This window comes from Chelonia mydas, chromosome 13 (genome assembly GCF_015237465.2).
Source record: "Chelonia mydas isolate rCheMyd1 chromosome 13, rCheMyd1.pri.v2, whole genome shotgun sequence".
Lineage (NCBI taxonomy): Eukaryota > Metazoa > Chordata > Testudines > Cheloniidae > Chelonia > Chelonia mydas.
The window spans coordinates 6,271,685-6,290,500 of NC_051253.2; the positions used below are offsets into that span (position 1 = coordinate 6,271,685).

An 18,816-nucleotide genomic window follows, 5' to 3' on the forward strand; every position below is an offset into this window, starting at 1 on the left:
ACGGCTGCCCATTTCAAATGTCTCTTCGGAGCCTTATCCATCATTATTATCCAAACGATGCAGCTGAGGTTTTCTCGCCCTCATTGCTTAGTATTCTGGATTCTTCCCATCATTTCAGCTCCTCGCCATTAGTCTCCTTAAACTTAGTTACTAAACTAAGCATCAGCTTGCCCAAGTTTAAGGACCTATCTATTAATGACTTTGCCACTGTGGATGTTCGCTCCAGAGGGTGACAGACCAGCCTGTGTTCTACTCCCAGGCCAGGTATTTCACTCCTGGGAGTGGGAAAACCCAGCTCGCTGTACAGTTGGAGTCCTATGTTTGTTCCCAGGCATGCCTTTAAATGTCACATCACACCCTATTCCTAGGAGGTGGGCGCTTTGAGTCACCATGCTGCACAATAATGCCAGGTCGCAATGTGCCGATGAAGTATCATCTCATGCTCACCCAGCATTACCGCACATCGCTGTAGTTTCGAACACAAGCACTGAAATGGGGAGTGTCCAGCTCTGATAATTTTGTCCTTCAGGACAAATGCAGATTGGTGGCAATCTCAGGGGGAGGAGGAATACTTCGCTCCAGGGAAAGGGGGTGGGGATGGCTCACTTCACTCATCCAAGCTTTTGAAAGAACAGTCTTGGTGGGTCTTAAAGAGCATCCCCATCCCATCCTTCTCAGGCAGACGAGAATGGCAGCTGCCTTACAAATCCTTGAAACGGAGCAAACAGGAAGGTCATTAGGTCTATGGCACAGATATTAAAGACTCCGATAGGTCCCAAAAGATAAGCAATGTTACATGATATCCCATTACTGTGCATGAAGGGTTGTGTGTATGTGCTTTTGTGTTATTATTATTAATAATTACTTGCGTTGTGGTCGCACCTAGAGGTCTCAATCAAGGATCAGGGCCCACTGAGCTAGATAATGATAATGAAAAGACAGTCCCTGCTGCAAAGACTGTACAATTTAAGTGTAACACAAGAGAGGACAGGAGGTTACAACACCTACGTTGTTTCTAAACCATGCCCTTTGTAAGGGAGCACAACGCACTGCAGAGCGATGGATTTTTTTTTGGTAAGATGTGTCTGATGACAGGGCCTGTTGTCTGAAAGAGAGAGATGTCCTGTAACGTCCATTGAGCACAATCTACCTGCACAGAGGTTTGTATGTGGGTTGAGCAAGGAAGTAGTCCTGATTAAAATGAACTTGTTGTCCTCACCTCAGCCCCACAGGGAGGTATATAGTTCTACACAGCAAAACCAGTACACAAAGGCAGTCATTTTTCTCTTAACCTTCAAGGAGGCCATATTCTCCTGGGGAGAACAGAGAAAGAGAGGTGCTTGTGTTCCTCACGCTTCCTGCATAGCCTCAGGCTTCTAGGGCAAAAGCCTCACTTTAGTGACTGCCCTGAAGTTGCTGTATTTCTTGAAAGATGCTGCACACATTTAAAAAACAACAACAACAAAAAAGAACAATGGCTTAGCCTCGTCCTATATGGAGGGATGAGAAAGAACACGAGTCACTTTTCACCCCACATATGCACCCCGCTCTGCACCCAGGCTCTCTCTCAGCACAGCATGTGTGCACCTGCTGGCTACAATGGAAGATAACCCTTTCACTCGGAGGAGGGCTTGGAAGATTTTTGACACATCAAATCTTATGCTCAAATAAATTGGTTAGTCTCTAAGGTGCCACAAGTCCTCCTTTTCTTTTTGACACATCATTGGTATTTCATAGATTCATAGATACTAAGGTCAGAAGGGACCATTATGATCATCTAGTCTGACCTCCTGCACAACGCAGGCCACAGAACCTCACCCACCCACTCCTGCGAAAAACCTCACCTACGTCTGAGCTATTGAAGTCCTCAAATCATGGTTTAAAGACTTCAAGGAGCAGAGAATCCTCCAGCAAGTGACCTGTCGCAAACACTTGGTTTTAAGAATGTCAGAGTGGGGAGGAATCATACAATTAAGCTGAATGATTTTCTCATGGATGCTCATTTGAACTTGGCCACAAAACAGAGTGTGAGTCTTTCCCATAATCTTGCCCAGTCCCTCCCCTCTCTACCAGGACACCTGCCATCTTAGCCTTTTACAAGCTATTGGGACCACAGCCCTTCTCGGGGCTCCCCGGGAGCTGCACACTCTCTTTGAAACCACCTCCTTCTCTTACTTCACTTTTCCTCACTGGCATTTTCTCTTTTAAATTGAGAAGACAGATTTTCAAACACGTTAGGCATCCAGTTGTGCACCCAAAATCCAGTCCCAGTTTACGTACGCACTTATTCTGATTGCACGTGCAAATTGAGTAATTGCACATGGAAATTAAGCATGCATTCTGGCTCTGTAACTGCTGGCCTAACTTGTTGAGCATCTGGCCCTTTGCACGAATTAAGTGGCAGTGAAAGATTGATATCCATGACACATGAAATCCTCTATTCACTCACAGGAAAGATATGTCATGGGCAGCAGTTGTGCAAGCTGCACCCCCTTCACTGTCCCACCAGTGTCTCTCAGACTTATTCTAGCACTAGCAAAGAATGGGACATACACACCTGAGGGTCAGTTCTGTCCTTGACCTGTCTTCTGAGTATGCCAAGCACGGCACCAACCAGTGCCATTTGCAGTGAGTTGCGTGATGTGGATCTGGTCTGAGCTCACTGCTCAGGTTTGACATTGTGGAATTCACACCTTGAAACCTACCTGTTTGTTTACTGAAACCTCTAAATAGCTGCAATTATCCCTCTGTCCTGTACAATAGTATAATGCACAGTGAGTCTGTTGCATCAATTCACCTTTGTGTTTTACAGCACTCGGAGGCTCGCCTGAGGTAGCTTTACACAAGGATACATTATTATTATTCATTATTAATAAAAGCAGGGCTTTGGATTCCAAGACAGCCATTTACTCTGAGCTTCACCAGTTCAGAAAACACAAAACCAGACAGAACGAGTTTATTCTGCAAAGACTGTTGGGAACTAAGAGGAGAAGGAGCAGATCACAGATATTAAATGACTCGTGTTCCATTCACGGGCTGCAAAGCCATTAGACAGGGCGTATTCATTAAGAGGACCTTTGGGGAGGCCACTTTTTCACTTCATTCTGTCAGCACCAAGCAAGATTCAGACTTTCCCTCAGAGCAGAGTCGGACTGCAAGGCTCGCTCGCATTCTTGTAAGGGCCCCCAATGAAGAATGACTCGGCAATTAGGACTCCAAATGATTCCTCACCTTCCTTAATAGACAGCATGTTATAAACAAGTAACATTCATTAGGCAACATCTAGACAGTGAATTAAACAGCCTACAGAAAGTCCGTGCAATCCACTCCAATATTTCTATACCCTCTTATGGGGAAAAGGGAAAGTACATTTCAAGGGTATCGAAAACTATTGGCTTATAACACCAGCCTGCTTTCTTGAGCAGACTGCAAATCTACAACACATCAGCCATCCAGCACACTGGCTGCAGCACTAGGGACTCGCCCAATACATTTCACTTGAAGTTAAGAAGCAAATGCCGACTTCGTATGCAGTGGTACTTTCCTGGAACATACAATGCCTCGCGTGGCATAGAGTGCACCCAGCTAAAGGGCACTCCTATGGATCTACACAGGGAAGACTATGTTGAGACAGATGTCCTAGGTTATGATGATTTTTCCATGAGACTTTTAAAAGACAGATCCCTGATCACCAAGGAACTGTCACTCAGTGGGTTCATCTACAGCTGTGTCTAATTAGAAGGCCATATTACATGTGGTTATAATGCATTTCTTCACTGGTCAAAATACTTCCTAAAAGTAGATCATTTTAGCCTTCCATCAATTCACCAAGAGGCATCGGAGATGCACAGGCAAGCAGTCACCAAAAGAAGTTCTAGGGTGCAATCCTGCCTCCACTGACGACAAACAGAGTTTTGTTATTGACCAAGGTGCCATCTCACAGCTTTGCAGGGGGGAAAGGGGAGCACGTGCCTGTAACTGATAAGTCTTCACATGCACCCTGCCTGCCCCCCCCCAAAATAGCTCCACAAAGATACATGCACTGGGACCTAATTTCTCCAGGGCAACTAGTGATATTGGCTGCCTCCATTTCTGGCTAACCCACCTGAAACACCTTAATAGAGGACTGGCTTTCAGAGGGCAGGTGCTCAAGACCCTATAAGGTCACTAGGGTTGGTCACCCCAAATCACCAATCACTTAGTTGGTCCAATAAAAGATAATACCTCACCCACCTTGCCTCTCAAGTCACTTTTAGACATTTAGGCCTGGGACGTCCTTTTGGTCAAACCTGAGTTATTGGTCTGTGACTAGTCCTGAGACTTCCCTTCCCCGAAGCCCGAGGGTTTGCACGTTGGTCACTTACTAGTTCTGTGCAGAATAGAGACAGTGTCGCTTCGAGCTCCATCCTTGTAATATGCCCAGATCGATATCTGGTATTCTGTGTTCTTTTTCAATCCTGGTAAACTGGCAGCAGCCAGGTTCCCAGCAACAGACAGCTGTAGCATGGAGGAGAAACGAACGTAAGTGGAGTTCCCATGCAGCCGCAACTACCTGGTTGAGTATGGCATCTTAAAGTATCAAATCCTTTCATAACAAGAGGCACTGTTCTTTAACCATCTCTTCCTACAAAAGGACTGATCACCTCAGATAGAATGATCTGAATGCTCTTCGCATAAGGACACCCAGTGTTTGCAGAGTTATAAAGAAATGATGGTCCAACCAGGGTGACTATCATCAGGACCCTGGTTTCTGATGTTCTTGCAAAAGCCCAGCCACAGGTAAGTTGTTGACCAGTAAACAGAAGGGAGGGTTAGGTAGACGCTCTCCCAACTGTCCCCTGACCCCAGTTACCAGCTTTGTGATGCTGCTTTTGTAACCTGCAGGATGCTTTGTGAAAAGCTGTATGGCCATGCATGAGGAATCAGAGGTCATCAAAACTCTACCCCATCCCCCCTCCAGGCCCTATTTTTACTTTAAATGAACATTGCACAACAGGAGCTCAAGATCTCCGGAGATTTAAGCCGGTGGTGGGGAGAGCAGAGGAAGTGCACACATCCTGAGGTACTGCACGCTGATGTAATTTCATTGCAGTCAATGGAGCAATGGTAATTCACACCAGCTGAGGATCTGACCCATCATTTTGCACGTGGAGAAGATAGGGGGTACCTACATGCTGGCACAGCACTCTGGGACCAAATCCTATCCTCACGGCTTTCATAAGTGTAGATGAACTAGGGCAAAATTTGGCCCTAGTTAGTGTTCTGTAGATGCCCATGCGGTCTGGATATGTTGATGACAGTTAATAGTTACTTTAATACCAAGTCTTAGGATACTCATTCAAGAAGCTCCAGTTACCTTGTATGTGTCCGCAGTCACTTCCCCACTCAGGACTACACTTTATAGACCACACGTTAGTATCCATGTAGCCGTTGGCAGGGCACGTGATAAATACATGCCCAGCAGCCCTTAAACAGGCCACACACCGTCTGTGATGAAGTGGGAATTGTCTGTAATATTTTTATGAACTACCTGTATGACCCTGTACCTATCACTCTGGTATTGCTACCCAGTAGGCGTAGAAAGGTTAAATTGCTGCACTCAGGGTAAAGCAGGAGACATGAGGTGTTTCATCACGTAGCTTCTGGGAGGCTATGAATGGGTCATTAAGGTCATTAAGGACTATATCAATGGAAGACCCTAAAGAGACAATGGGAACCCCAGAGAGCTAACTATTGACACTTACCAATGGGAGGATACCAGCGGGTTGAACATGTGTACTCAGCATGGCTTTGCAGCAGGTGGACAATTGGCGGAGGTGACAGAGAAAGGAAATGAAGATGATCCCTATAGCAGCATGACTCATGGGAGCCCTGGCTTTACCCAGTATGGACTGTGACTTAACCTTGCCTTATTTATGCTAACCTAAGCACTTTCCTAATGCTATATTCCAGCTGACTAATAAACCCTTCTCTGTTTTGAAAAGGTGCATGGAGTCACTGCAGATACTTGCTGAAGTGCATTGACCCCCGAAGGGAGTATGAGTCTGAGCAGGAGTCTGCCTCAATGGGCAGGGCTCACAATGAGGAAACAGGAGTGCTGGAGCCCAAGGCTCAGCTGAGGGGGCATTGAGGCCCCATGGTCTACCCTTGTATTAGTGTGACCCTTGGAGGACTGGCACACTGAAGACCACTTAAAGGCCAGGGCGTAGCACAGATCCTGTAAATCCAGGACACCACCTCATCCTCCCCAAGCCTATATTGTACCATACCTCCTGGGAGCTCTCTTCTCCAAGTGCATTCCATTTAATCTGATAAACCAGGACATCAGAGGCAGCGGCTGCTTCCCACTGCAACCGGACATTGTTTCCTGAGAGTTCAGTCACCTTCAGGTCACCTGGTGGTGGAACCTTTACTGAAAGACACAAAGAAAACAAGCTTGAGGAGCTGGTGGTACAGAGCCAAGGTACAGAGCAGATGGTCAAGGAGAAAGGTATCCACTGGCAGCTGTCTCTCACCAGCCTGCCTTTCACTTCTTCAGACCCCAAATGACAACAGCTCATCATGAGGGACATGGATACAATATTTGTAAACACTAATTACAGATAATTATTGTATTTGCGAGAGGACATGTGCAGTGCTGGTGCTGGGAGCAGGAAGATGCTGGGAATGGCTTTCAAGGACAAAGAGGTTAGTGTTATGCCATGTGCTAAAATCCTGGAGAGGCAAGAGAGTCTTTTTGGGTGTCTTCCTTACTTTTATAACTTTGGATGAATTTGTTTAAACTTTAGAGCTCCTAAGAGTTCACAGGACTCCCAGCGGCGGCTTGGGCCAGGCACGGTACAGACAAGCATACAATGCAGCAGACCCATCCTGGCATATAAATATTACAGCTGGACACACAAACAAATCCTGCAAAGGTTTGTTTGAGTTTTGCCCTGATGGCTTTTACACCCCCTCCATTGGGTTCACTCTCTGCGAATATTCTAGCACAGGCACATTTTAAGCCTGAATGCACAGATACCCACCCAGTTTGGTGTGCTCACTGCACGTGGGAAAGGTTTTAACCAGGCTGCAAGTTTATTAGTGAAATTACATCCAAGGTTCCTGTCGAGGGACAGCCCAGTACAGTCACTTGACAACCCCTTGATCCTTCGTCAATTCTTGGGGTGCTCCCACCGTGGGGGTAGCCAGTTATCACACTAGGAGGTTCCCTGCGTGCCTGCACCCGCATCCCTCCCCCTTTCCGGGGTTGAAGTGAGAGAGGACTTCGACCTCCCAGCCAGCACTGCCGTAAAGTGCATTGGTGGGGTGGTCCCCCTGGGCTAGTGTCCTGTGTCACATTTGTCCCCAAGGGGTTAGACATGATGCCCCCATCTCATAAGAAGATGCTCTTGGGATGCCCACTGTGTTACCTCTTTGGATCTGGAGCCTAAATCAGCAAGTTCCTGCACTGGGCCCCTGCCAGAAGTTGCAATAACTAAACGACTCTCCCATAGGTCCCAGCTGTGCCCTCTGGGAGGGGGAGAATTCCAGCCCTCCGGTTGCCCAAAACCCAGCCCCTAGGTTTCACCTCGAGGAAGGTGAAAAAACCCCACCAGCCTCAGCCACGCTGGTGATCTGGGGAAAAATTCCTTCCCAGTCCCAAAGCTGCAACTAGCAAAGCCTGCAAGAACCCAGGAAAGGGACATAGGGGCTGACTGCTGGAATGTCAGAATTTCACAGTCTGTTTGTGGATGATTCACAAATGGGAAAGCAGGAGGAATTATCTGAATAACTTAACTCTTGCAAATTATTTACCCAGACCTAGCTGTGATCCATTGGGTCCTGTATAATAAGAATGAAGGCAGGCTTCTGTGTGTCTGCTTTTCCCCTAAAATTGTGAGACTTCTGCATTTCAGCTTTCCTTAAAAAATATTTTCTATTGCCTTTTTCAATTTGCTGTCCCACTCCGGTAACAGGGAGAGACGTCCACTTGAGGGAAGGAATAGCAGGCTACAAGATTCCAGGCTCTCACATATGCAGCAAAAAACAGGATAAAGCAGCTAGTGCTGGTGTGAGAACTGAAATCAGAAACAGGTGGAAGTGCTGGAGGAGGAAGGTCAATGATTTAGGGAGGGACAAAATGAAATGGATATGGGAGGAACCAGGAAAGTTCCTGAGGGAGAGACCCCCAGGTGGATGGGGGCAGCTAGAGGGATGGGATGGAGGGAAAGGGAACAGAGCATACGGAGGAAAAAAGGGCCAGAGAAAGGAAAAGACAAGGGGACAAGAGCAATCAATTAAAGGAGATACAAAATGATTGAAAGGCAGAGGCATAACATGAGAAAGGACTGTTTGGGATGGAAGAGGTGGGGATTGTAAGAGACCAGATGAAAGGGAGAAGACACAAACCCTTTGAATGACAGGGTTATTTATTAATTCCGGTGTGGTTATTTCCCCAGCAGAAAAGGGACGACTGTATTTATCTGCTTCACTTGCAGAGTTTTCCTATACAAATAAGGTGCCACCCTCTATGGAACTTAATGCAGCTCTCAATGATGCAAACTAGGGGTGCCCCCTGTGCCCCCCTCCCGCCACCAGGGAAGTGGGAGGAGGGGAAGTGCTGCTGGGAGCCTGTGCCAAATCTTTCTGGAGCTGTTACAAAGCTCTGCGGTGACCTGGAGGTCAAAGTCTCCATCCCATTAGCCGTCCCCTGGCTACACTGAACAGAGCCCAGGAGACAGCAGAGTACTGCCTGCCCACTGCACAGAGCTGCTCACAGGTCCGGAGGTGCTGGCGAGGCCCAGCAGCGTAACGAGTGGCCAGGAGCTGGAGGCGGACGGAAATGGATGAGGACTCTGTTACTGCAAACGGGAGACTTCCCAGAGCTCGCCCATCATAACAAAACAGCATCAAGTACTGGCTCGCCTCTGCTACTGGAAAATTAATAGTTTCTGCTGATTACATAATCCTCAGGAGAGACAGACAGACACAAACACCATCATTCTCCAGCCTTGTTTAAGAGCTGTCAGCCAGCATCTCTCACCGGTTCTCCTTGAGGGGCCATCCCAGAGGAGTTCAGCTCACCAATGCAGCTACCATCCTTTACACTCCTGTTCTAGGTGACAGACAGGTAAGTTGACACTGGAGGTGTCATTTCCAGCTTGGGTAGACATACGAGTGCTCACTCTCACCTAGCCGATGCTAAAAATAGACATGTACCCACGGCAGCACAAGGCGAGGGACGGGCTACCTGCCCTGAGTACAATCCTGCCCAGGGCCCTAGGTATTTACTCGGGTGGCTAACTACTCCCGCCACCCCTGGCTACACGTCCATTTTTAACATGCTGGCTCAATCAAAACTAGCATCTGTACATCTCCCCCAGTCAGAAATTACACCTCCAGCTCCACAGTAAATGTACTCTCAGACACAGGGACATATTCTGTTCCCAACTGCACCAACGTAAACCCTAGAGTAACTCCACTGAATTCAATGGGCTTCAAAATACAGCTGGATGAAATTTTGTGTCTGAACCTTTTTTCAGCGAAAGATGCAGATTGGGGGACACCAAAAACATTTAACAAATCCCTGTCACTTTCACCAGATTGTTCACGTCAACCCCTTCCCTCCCCAACAAAACATTCTGAAAAAGCTGAACCATGTTTCAATATTGTCAAAATGTTTCCATTTTTCCATTCAAAACAGCTTTTTGTGTAGAAATTTCCTTCATTTTTATTTTTAAAAAAATCAAAAATGTCAAAAGCTTGAAATGTAAATGAAATGGTTTTGTTTGGGGTTGAACAGAACATTTTTGCTTGACCCAAAATGATTTTTTCTCCTCTAACTTTTCGGAATCACCAATGCACCAAAACATCTGTTATTCAAGCAGAGCTAACTTAAAGACTGTCTTTCTAAATGAGCTGGTCTAGGTCAAATCCAAACCAGTAGGCTCGGTGCAGGTATTACAACATGAAATTCTGTGTCCTCTGCTATGCAGAAGGCCAGAAGAGCTGGTCAGAATGGTCCCTTCTGTCTCCAAGTCATTGCATCTATAAATAAAGGCAGGATTTGACCAACAGACTTTACTGAGAGCAAATGCTCCCAATGGAGAATCACAGCTAAGTGTCATTTTCTCAAATCTATGGATCATTCAGATGGTTATTGCACAACATCCAATGGTTACAAAAGTTCATTTCAAGGCTACCAAACATTTGGAAATTCCGGTAGCCTGGTAAAGATCTCCCAGCAGAATGAGTGACTGGCAATAACGTGTCCTATTTAGAAGGACCCTATTAAAGCAATCTATTCAATGAGGGTTTTGAACCCAGTAAGAACCAGCTTCAGTGCCAATGAGACTTTTGGCCACACTAGGCTGAATTTTGGCCAAATTTGGGAGGAAAAACCTGCCCTGACATGGGCAGAGAGAGATACTGAGGGGGGATTTAAGTCTTCAGGTAGAAACCTGGCAGAACTCAAAAAATTTCAGTCTCGATTTGCTCTGAGGTCTAAAATTTGTTTGAACCAGAAAACCCGAGCTGTGAACATCCCTGAACTTTGGTGTCTGGGTCAGATCTAAACTTTTGGCTGTCTGGCAGCTAGGCACCTAACTTTATAATGGACCTTGAACCAAACTCCTGCTGACCCTCATACTCTGCCTCAACCCTACTTACATGTGGTAACATTGCCTGTAAGCGGAAAGGATTCGCCTTCACTATAAATGGAGCTGACACTAATGAAGTACTGGGTGAGAGAGGACAGAGGTCTCAGCACAGTGGATGATGCACTGCTGGGAACTTCGACCTGCAGTGAAACAGAAACACCAGGGTCAGGATTGTAGCACAGAGCAAGGGCAAAGAGGGGCTTGGAATTCAGGATAGTTGCCCCAAAACCCTCCCGTGTCGAGGCACCCGCATTGTTAAAATGCTGCAGGCATGTGAGCAGCCGCTGTCAGGAGAGAGCAGAGTTCTTGACAGCACACGGTGATGGTGCCTCTTAGGCAAAAGGAAAGATGGGGAGGGTTTAATTAAAGCCACACATAGGATGCGTGACTCCATATGAAGGACCATGTGAGGAAATTCAGGAAGGCCTATGGAAGTGCCTGCCCGTATGTTCCCGCTGTGCTCAAAGGATAGATAGGACAGCACTACGGCTAGGGCAGGGCTGTTTCCCTATTACCCTGTCTTCTGGCAATGCAGGGGTCACACCCTTGCACAGGTATAAACCAACTGACAAATCAAGTCCTACAGGGCCACAGTCTGTTCTCGGTTACATCAGGAGTCACTCCACGGCCAAGTCACTGGAGTTAACAGTGCATTCGCACTCCATCGCCGTTCTCCCAGTTTTCGCACATTCCTGCGTCCCTAAGCAAGGACTTGCCTCCCCGGCATTGCTCCCTCTGCTTGAGACGTAGGTCACACGGTGAGCTCTCACAGCACGCGAAGCCGCGTCCCAGCTGACCTTGACAGCCCCATGGCTGATCTCAGAGAAACTTAGGTGTCTAGGAGGGCTCAGTGCCACTGCAACAATAATTAGCAAAAGGACGTGGTGAAGATTTTTAAGGCGACACTTGTAAAGCCATTGGTTGCCTCCTGCTGCTACCTCCATCTTAACAACTGGACTTTTCCCACTGCGGGATAGAAGAGTTTCTGATTTCATTGTTACGCAGGTCTATATGATGCCCTGCGAGAATGACTGGTTTATGGGTAGAGAAAGGGTCAAATCAACCCACCTACTCCCCAAGATCCAAAGAGCTCAAAACTTTCAAGAACTTCCAGTCTAGATCCTGATCCTAATTTTGTCCCTGGTCCCATTCCTACAGTAGGTCAAACCCACTGGGATAGGTGCTCAAATGCCATGGCAGTAGGTGCGGTCTGAGAACCCAGGTGGATAAAGATATAGACGCAGATACGTAACCTCAGTTCTGAACACCCCAAACTTTGGAGCAGTTTGGATCCAGATCTGACCTCCCCATTCTGAATTTCAAGGTGATTCAGTCGCAGGTTTCCTGGACGGAACCACTCACTTTCACAGCCCTGTACCCCAGACTAGAGTTGTTCATGAGAAAGCCAATCATACAACTAGAGGTAACCTCAGAGAGCCACCTACATTTAGCATTAGCCAGGGAAGAGGGAGCCTGTTTACAAGCTATGTGAAAAATATGTGAAGCATCTCAGTTAATAAGTCTCTCTTGCCAATCATGCACCATTCATCAAACCGCTTATGCTCCTGCCAAAGGGTCAGCTGAGTAAAAGAAGGAAGTAAAACTTACAGGTGGTTTCCTGGATGCTGGCTGGATCACTTGCTTCTTCCCCGTACATTGCATACACTGCTACGGAGTACTCCGTGCTGGGAGACAGCCCGTCCAGCAGAACCTCAGGCTGTTCCACTTTCACCTATCACAGGATAAAGATGGACACTCGGAGAGGTATTCTGTGATGAGGCTCTGCCATGGTTGGCTCCCCATACCATCCTCTAACAAACCAAGAGCAAAGCAGGGCTGCAGAGACAGGAGTCTAAGGCCACAGCTTGTCTGTCTCTTTGGGTATGTCTACACTTCAAGCTGGGGGTGTGATTTCCAGCTTGAGAAGACAAATTTGCACTGGCTGTCCTTGAGCTACCACACTACGAATAGAATGTAGCCAGGCTAGCTGCTTTAAGTACATATCCACAGGGGTAGGGCAGATTTGTACTTAAGACGGCTAACATGCCACTGCTTGCCATTGCCCGTGTTACCAAGGCTACACTCTTTCTAGCATGCTCGCTCAACGAAAGCTGGACTGAATAGGTCTTTTCCAGCTCGGAATGATCCACCCAGCTCCAGCTGTAAGACATATCATTAGAGAGTACTTGTAACATTCCTCACCAGCCACGTAGCTGTGTCGTGGTCAATGCTCCTCCACTACCCAACCCAACAGACGTCATGCACAGTGAATGCAAACTCTAGAACTGGCTGGGAATTTTTCACCAGAATATTTTTTTCCACCCAAAAAATGCCAATTTGTTAAAACCAAAACAGTTCACAAAAAAAGACTGGTTTCGACTAGTTTTCCAACTCAAAAAAAAAGTTGAAGTGTCCTATTCTGATATTTTCTTAACAAAAAACCTTCAGTTTCTTGGTTCAAAGTGACTCATTTCAAAGTTAACTTAATTTGTACTTTAAAACTGGTTAACAAAGAGAAAAAGGTCAAAATCAAATCAAAATGTTTCAAGTGGTTTTCAAAAAACGTTCTCAAAAAGAGGCTAGAGAGCCGGTCTCAGATGGTTTAGGTGCAACAAATCCTGCATCTTGGCAGGGGGTTAGGCTAGATCAGTGGTTCTCAAACTAGGGCCGCTGCTTGTTCAGGGAAAGCCCCTGGCGGGCCAGGCCAGTTTGTTTATCTGCCTCGTCCGCAGTTTCGGCCGATCGCGGCTCCCACGGCCGTGGTTCACTGCTCCAGGCCAATGGGGGCTGCAGGAAGGGCGGCCAGCACATCCCTCAGCCCGCACCGCTTCCCGCAGCCCCCACTGGCGTGGAGCGGCGAACCGCGGCCAGTGGGAGCTGCGATCGGCCAAACCTGAGGACGCGGCTGGTAAACAAACCGGCCAGGCCTGCCAGGTGCTTTCCCTGAACAAGCGGCGGCCCTAGTTTGAGAACCACTGGACTAGATGATCCTTTTGGTCCCTTCTAACCCTGTGATTGAGACAAACTGGCTTTTTTTTTTCAGTCTGTCAGGTTGCAAAAATTTGAGATTTTGACTTTTTCTCCCAATTTGGGATGGGAAACATTTTTGAAATCTCAAAAGTACTTGTGGAATAGTAAAACCATTAGCTACCCATCCCTACTATACATCATGCTCCCTCCTCCCCCCCCCGGCCCCGCCCGCTCACTACACTCTGCCCTTGCTTCTGGGTGAAGAATTCTGCTAAATAGAAATGAATGGCAACCCAGCTTGCTTATGTTAGGGGTGGTAGAACTACAGTGGGGAAAACAGTGACTATTTTTCCTGAGAAATACTTAACTGAACATAAAAATTAGTTTTCATTTTCATTGAAGCTATTGAGGTTTTCCTCCAAAAGGCCCCCCCCCCCCCCGCAAAAAAAATCAGTTTACTGAAAATGGGTTTGGGGTTTTTTGACAAAAACCTAAAATATTTTAGGCAAAATTTTCAATTTTTAATGATTTTTTTAAAACAAAAAGGATATTTTCCATTGAAAAAAAATAAATAGATGGGAATTTTTCAGTCAGCTCTAAATAGAACCTAGTAGCCCAGATCGCATGCAGGGACAATGCACATTGCAGTCAAAAAATAAAAAATCTGATCCTTTGTGAGCATGGAGAAGGTATCATAACAGATAGATCACCATCTCCTTCATTCCCAGATATTCAGCACAGAAATACATCACAGCATGATGATTAGGGGAAGAGATGGATTCCCACAGGATCCAGCTGTTTAACTGGATACAGCTAAGATTCCATGGGAGCACGCAAAGTTCTCAGCCTGCCAAGGCCCCAACAGGATACCCATTGGGGAACAATGACTGAAGACGGGACACAACAAACAACTGCAGAGAAGAGAGTTCTCACAGTTTAACCATTCAATAGTTGTGATGTAAAATGCTTTACGCTAGAGATGGCAGGGATGTGCAGAATGGTTATGAATTTGCATCTAGGCAAAAAGAAAAGGAGTACTTGTGGCACCTTAGAGACTAACCAATTTATTTGAGCATAAGCTTTCGTGAGCTACAGCTCACTTTGAATTGGTTAGTCTCTAAGGTGCCACAAGTACTCCTTTTCTTTTTGCAAATACAGACTAACACGGCTGTTACTCTGAAACCTGTCATCTAGGCAAAGAATGTGATATCCCATTTCCTGAGAGAGACTTGAAGAGCTATGCTTTCAGAAGAAGAAAAAAACCCCACAAAACAAACAAAAAAACAAACCTTTTCCTTGGCTTTCCCATTTTTATACTTTGTTCATTACAACAGGATTGCCACCACCTACTGCTTCCAGAGCAGAACTGCACCCACTTAACATGCCCAGGGCAGCTTGTTTTGCAATACTGCTTATTGCAAAAACTCAATACCTGCCTTGTACTCAGAGAAACATTCTAGGAGTTTTTAATAGAAAGACCAGAATTCGATGGGGTGGGAAGCATTTGCTGGACACACCAAGTTAATTAACTCTTTCGTGGGTGGCCCATAGCTTTAGTGCTTTAATTTCTGTGTGAGGCAGGTGGAATAATTGTGGCACTGCCCAAGCACATATATATAAAAAAGTTACCCCGGTTCGCCCACCCCAATATCAAATCTTAAAGACACCGTTTCTATACTGAAATACTGAGAGCAAAAGTGCAGTACAAACACGAACTACTGAATCTTCAAAGCAACTCTGGGTTGCAGGGGTTACTATCCCTATCTTATTAGGTGGAAAAACCAAGGCAGAGCAGTTACACAACTTGCCCAAGGCCACCCAGAGAATAAGTGGCAGAGTCTTGGGAGGCCTGGCTCCCAGCCTTAAGCTCCACCAACTAGACCACACTTCTTCTCAACACCGAGCAAGGAAGCCACGGACTTTTTCAATGAGATGTCAGGCTCCAAGTGCATTATTTTGTATGTTTGAGATAGTTCATTAAAAATGCATGTTGAATTAGATGATCTGAGAGCTCCTTTTCTCCTTATTTCTCCTGTATGGTATTGTTTAAGGTTTATACAAAGCCGTAAGGGTGAGTCGTAGTTAAGTAAATAAAAACTGACCTGCCAAATCTACATTTTGAAACCCAAAATTTTTTTTTCATTTTTATATAGCAAGTGGATAGGGCACTGTACTGGGACTTAGGAGACCTGGGCTCAACTCCCCAGTCTGCCACTGGCCTGCTGGGGAACCTTGGACAAGTCACTTCCCCCCAGTTTTCCCCATCTGTAAAATGGTGATAATAATCCTGACCTCCTTTGTAAACCACTTCGAGATCTACTGATGAAAAGTGCTGTATAAGAGCCATGGATTGTTATTTCTAAATATGGGCTCACTCCACAAAAGTTTGGATCCAGATCCAAACTTTCTTGAATTCCATGTTTAGACCCGGGGCTTACACTCAGACCTTTTATAGTAATAGAGGGTAGCCAGGAAGTTTGCAGATCTGAACCTTCCCATTGATTCAGATCCACTTTGACTTAGAGGAGATTTAAATGAAAGTCAGTTAAGTAATTCTCATGCAGACCTGGGATTTAAGTTTGGGCCCCGTATCTCTGACTATATCCAATGTGGCAAAAGGAATAATTATAACTATCTTCAGCTATACCTCTTTGGTATCATCCTCCGCTCCATTGGGGGCCGCTGAACAGAGCACCAGGTACTGAGTAGCTCCACTTGACGGCTGCCAGCTCAGTGTTAGACTGTTGTGGCTCACTTCCAATGCGCGCAGGGAAAGGGGTGGTGACAAAGCTACTCAGATGAAGGAAAACAGAACAAAAATATTCACAAGGAAGTTGCTCATTCCTGTCTTTAACCCTTCCCGCCCCCACACACAGATTCAAGGATATCTAAACTGTACATCAGAGCAAAGCAGTTAGGGTAAAGCTATTTTAGGAGATGTGCATATGATGCTTCTATAACAGAGAATCCGGTCAGAAGGCCTTATTGGCTGTTTCCATGGGCAGGGAATATCTTTGACATGTGGACCAAGGAAATGTATCCCTCCCATCACAATCTTTCTTTGTCACATGGTCATTTAACGCCAAACTTTCCTTCAAGGTAGATATTGTTTAGCAAACATTAGCAATAAAAAAGAAACAATGTGCAGAGAAGGTACTAAGACTTGGGAACCTTTGGACAAACTTGACAGTGGTGAGTCAGCTGAGACGACTGCCTATCATGCCAACATATCTTGTCTCATTGTTTCCTTGTGCGCCCCTATCTGTATCTACCTGTTGGCTCTTGCCTTACACTTAGCTTGCAAGATCTTTGGGCCAAGTAAGAGGGTGAGTGTGAACACACCACCTAGCACAATGGGGTCCTGGTCTCCTAGACACTACCACAATACAAATTAATTACCCTTTGGAACAGAGGGGGAAAATCAGAAGCAACAGGATCAAAAGCCCTTCTAGAAATTTATATAGTCACAGCAGGGCAATCTAAAGGCACAGCTTGCTCCTTAATAGCAGTACCTGTAGATCATCTACCTCATGAGGCTTGTCTCTGCCTTTGCAAGTTTCAGCAGCCGACACAGAGTTCTTCCCCCTGGCTCACACCAATCAGCCCCAGTCAGTCTCAGTCTCATGAATGCATTTTCAATATCTATTTTTAAATTGGCTCCTTCTTGACCTTTCGGGGGACGTTCTGGGGCAAATCCTAGTACAAAAATCTCCCTCTTTCAATTATGGCATCACAGGGGAACAGCAAGGATCTCCAACATCTTAAAAGAAGAGCAGCAGGGGGTGAACAAGCCAAAAAAAGCCCATAAGGGAAGTGTGTGTAGGAGGGTATATGAGCATGTGTACCACACTTCCAGGCACTTGATGCCACAAAACTCCTGGGATGGGATGTCATTCCATTAGCATCTTAGAATTCAGTCCTGAGAATGTGATCCAGGAATGGATGAGTAAATGTAGATAGCTTAATTATAAAAATAATAAAACCACAACAAAAAGCTTGATGCTGCGTCCAGTATATCTGGGTAACATTGTTTCTTCCTGCCAGAATACTAAATAGCTAATTTTCTCCCCTTAAGAATGTTCATTTTTTTTACGTTCAAACATTATCTCCAGATTATCTCCAGTCCTGATTTACCTCAGTCATGCAAAAACACTTACTGAAGTCAAAGGGGATTTTGCCTGAAGCATCAAGATTCCCACACACACTTTATTTTTTTCAAATAGGGCATCACCTATATCCATAGCCTGCTTAAAGAGCTTACTCGAACATACCCTATACATGGGGCAACCACTCAGGGATTGGGGAAGTGCTGAGGCGGTGAGGAAATCAGCACAGAGAGAACTGGGGCTTAAGGAAGGGAGTGAATGATGCTTGGGATCTGGGAAGAGAGAAGTTGTACAAAGCAGAGAGGGATGCCATGAAGGCTAGACTAGAGCTCTCTACTCATGACCTACATGTCGAGGTGATGCCCCTCAGCCCATCTCCAACGGCATTTTCATAAATAGGAAACACCGAAACCAGGTATTCTGTGTGCGAGGTCAAATTGACAAGCTGAGTGGAGGAGGTAGATCCGTCTAAAACTACCTGAAAAACACAGAGAAAGGCTGTAAGAAGTTGTGGTATCAGGAGTTCTGTAGCAGAGGAAGCAATCAAACAAACCAGCACCAGCCACAACTATACCTAGTGACCATGCTGTGCCTTGAACACGAAGGCTGAAAGCCCTTGTAACTTCATACTAGCTAGCGTCACCCTAGACGCCTCCCTGCCTGCCCCAAATAAAGGAAGAAGAGGCCTTCAAGAAATAAAGCTTTTTAGTTTACTTTTCTCATCCACAGCATCCACCATGAGTCACTGGTTCATGCTCAGTGTGATGTAGGAGCAGCATGCTCTCTGCTAGTGACATCACGCCCCCACCACACCGCAGATGGGAACCAGCTCTGTTATTTAGGTGAGTTGCACCAACCCTCTTGTAGCTGGGGGGAATAAACTCTACCAAGATGGCCATGGCAGCATGCCAGGAAAGGAGAATTTTAAGCAAAGATAGACTGAGGAGTGGGGATGGCAGCTGTGGGACTCAGAATCTATTTCCCTAGAGTACTTTGCAACCACAGCAAATCACAGTAACAGTAGGAACATGCCAAAGAGGGTGGCAGCCATGCAGGGAATCACAATCCAGGGCTGTCTGCTCAGATGAAAGCCTAGGGTT

General features: G+C 46.1%; 1 protein-coding gene across 3 annotated transcripts in view; it reads right to left on the reverse strand.

Moving 5' to 3' along the window:
- The window catches only part of COL20A1 (collagen type XX alpha 1 chain), a 95,296-nt gene that overhangs the window by 45,801 nt on the left and 30,679 nt on the right, over positions 1–18,816 (reverse strand). For all 3 annotated transcript variants that reach the window (XM_043527475.1, XM_043527477.1, XM_043527476.1), the window contains exons 12-18: positions 18,065–18,194; positions 16,258–16,400; positions 12,249–12,372; positions 11,357–11,496; positions 10,651–10,780; positions 6,270–6,412; positions 4,365–4,497 (exon numbers count right to left, since the gene is read on the reverse strand). In XM_043527475.1, coding sequence (XP_043383410.1) covers positions 4,365–4,497; positions 6,270–6,412; positions 10,651–10,780; positions 11,357–11,496; positions 12,249–12,372; positions 16,258–16,400; positions 18,065–18,194 — 943 coding nt within the window. The remainder of the gene's footprint in view (positions 1–4,364; positions 4,498–6,269; positions 6,413–10,650; positions 10,781–11,356; positions 11,497–12,248; positions 12,373–16,257; positions 16,401–18,064; positions 18,195–18,816) is intronic.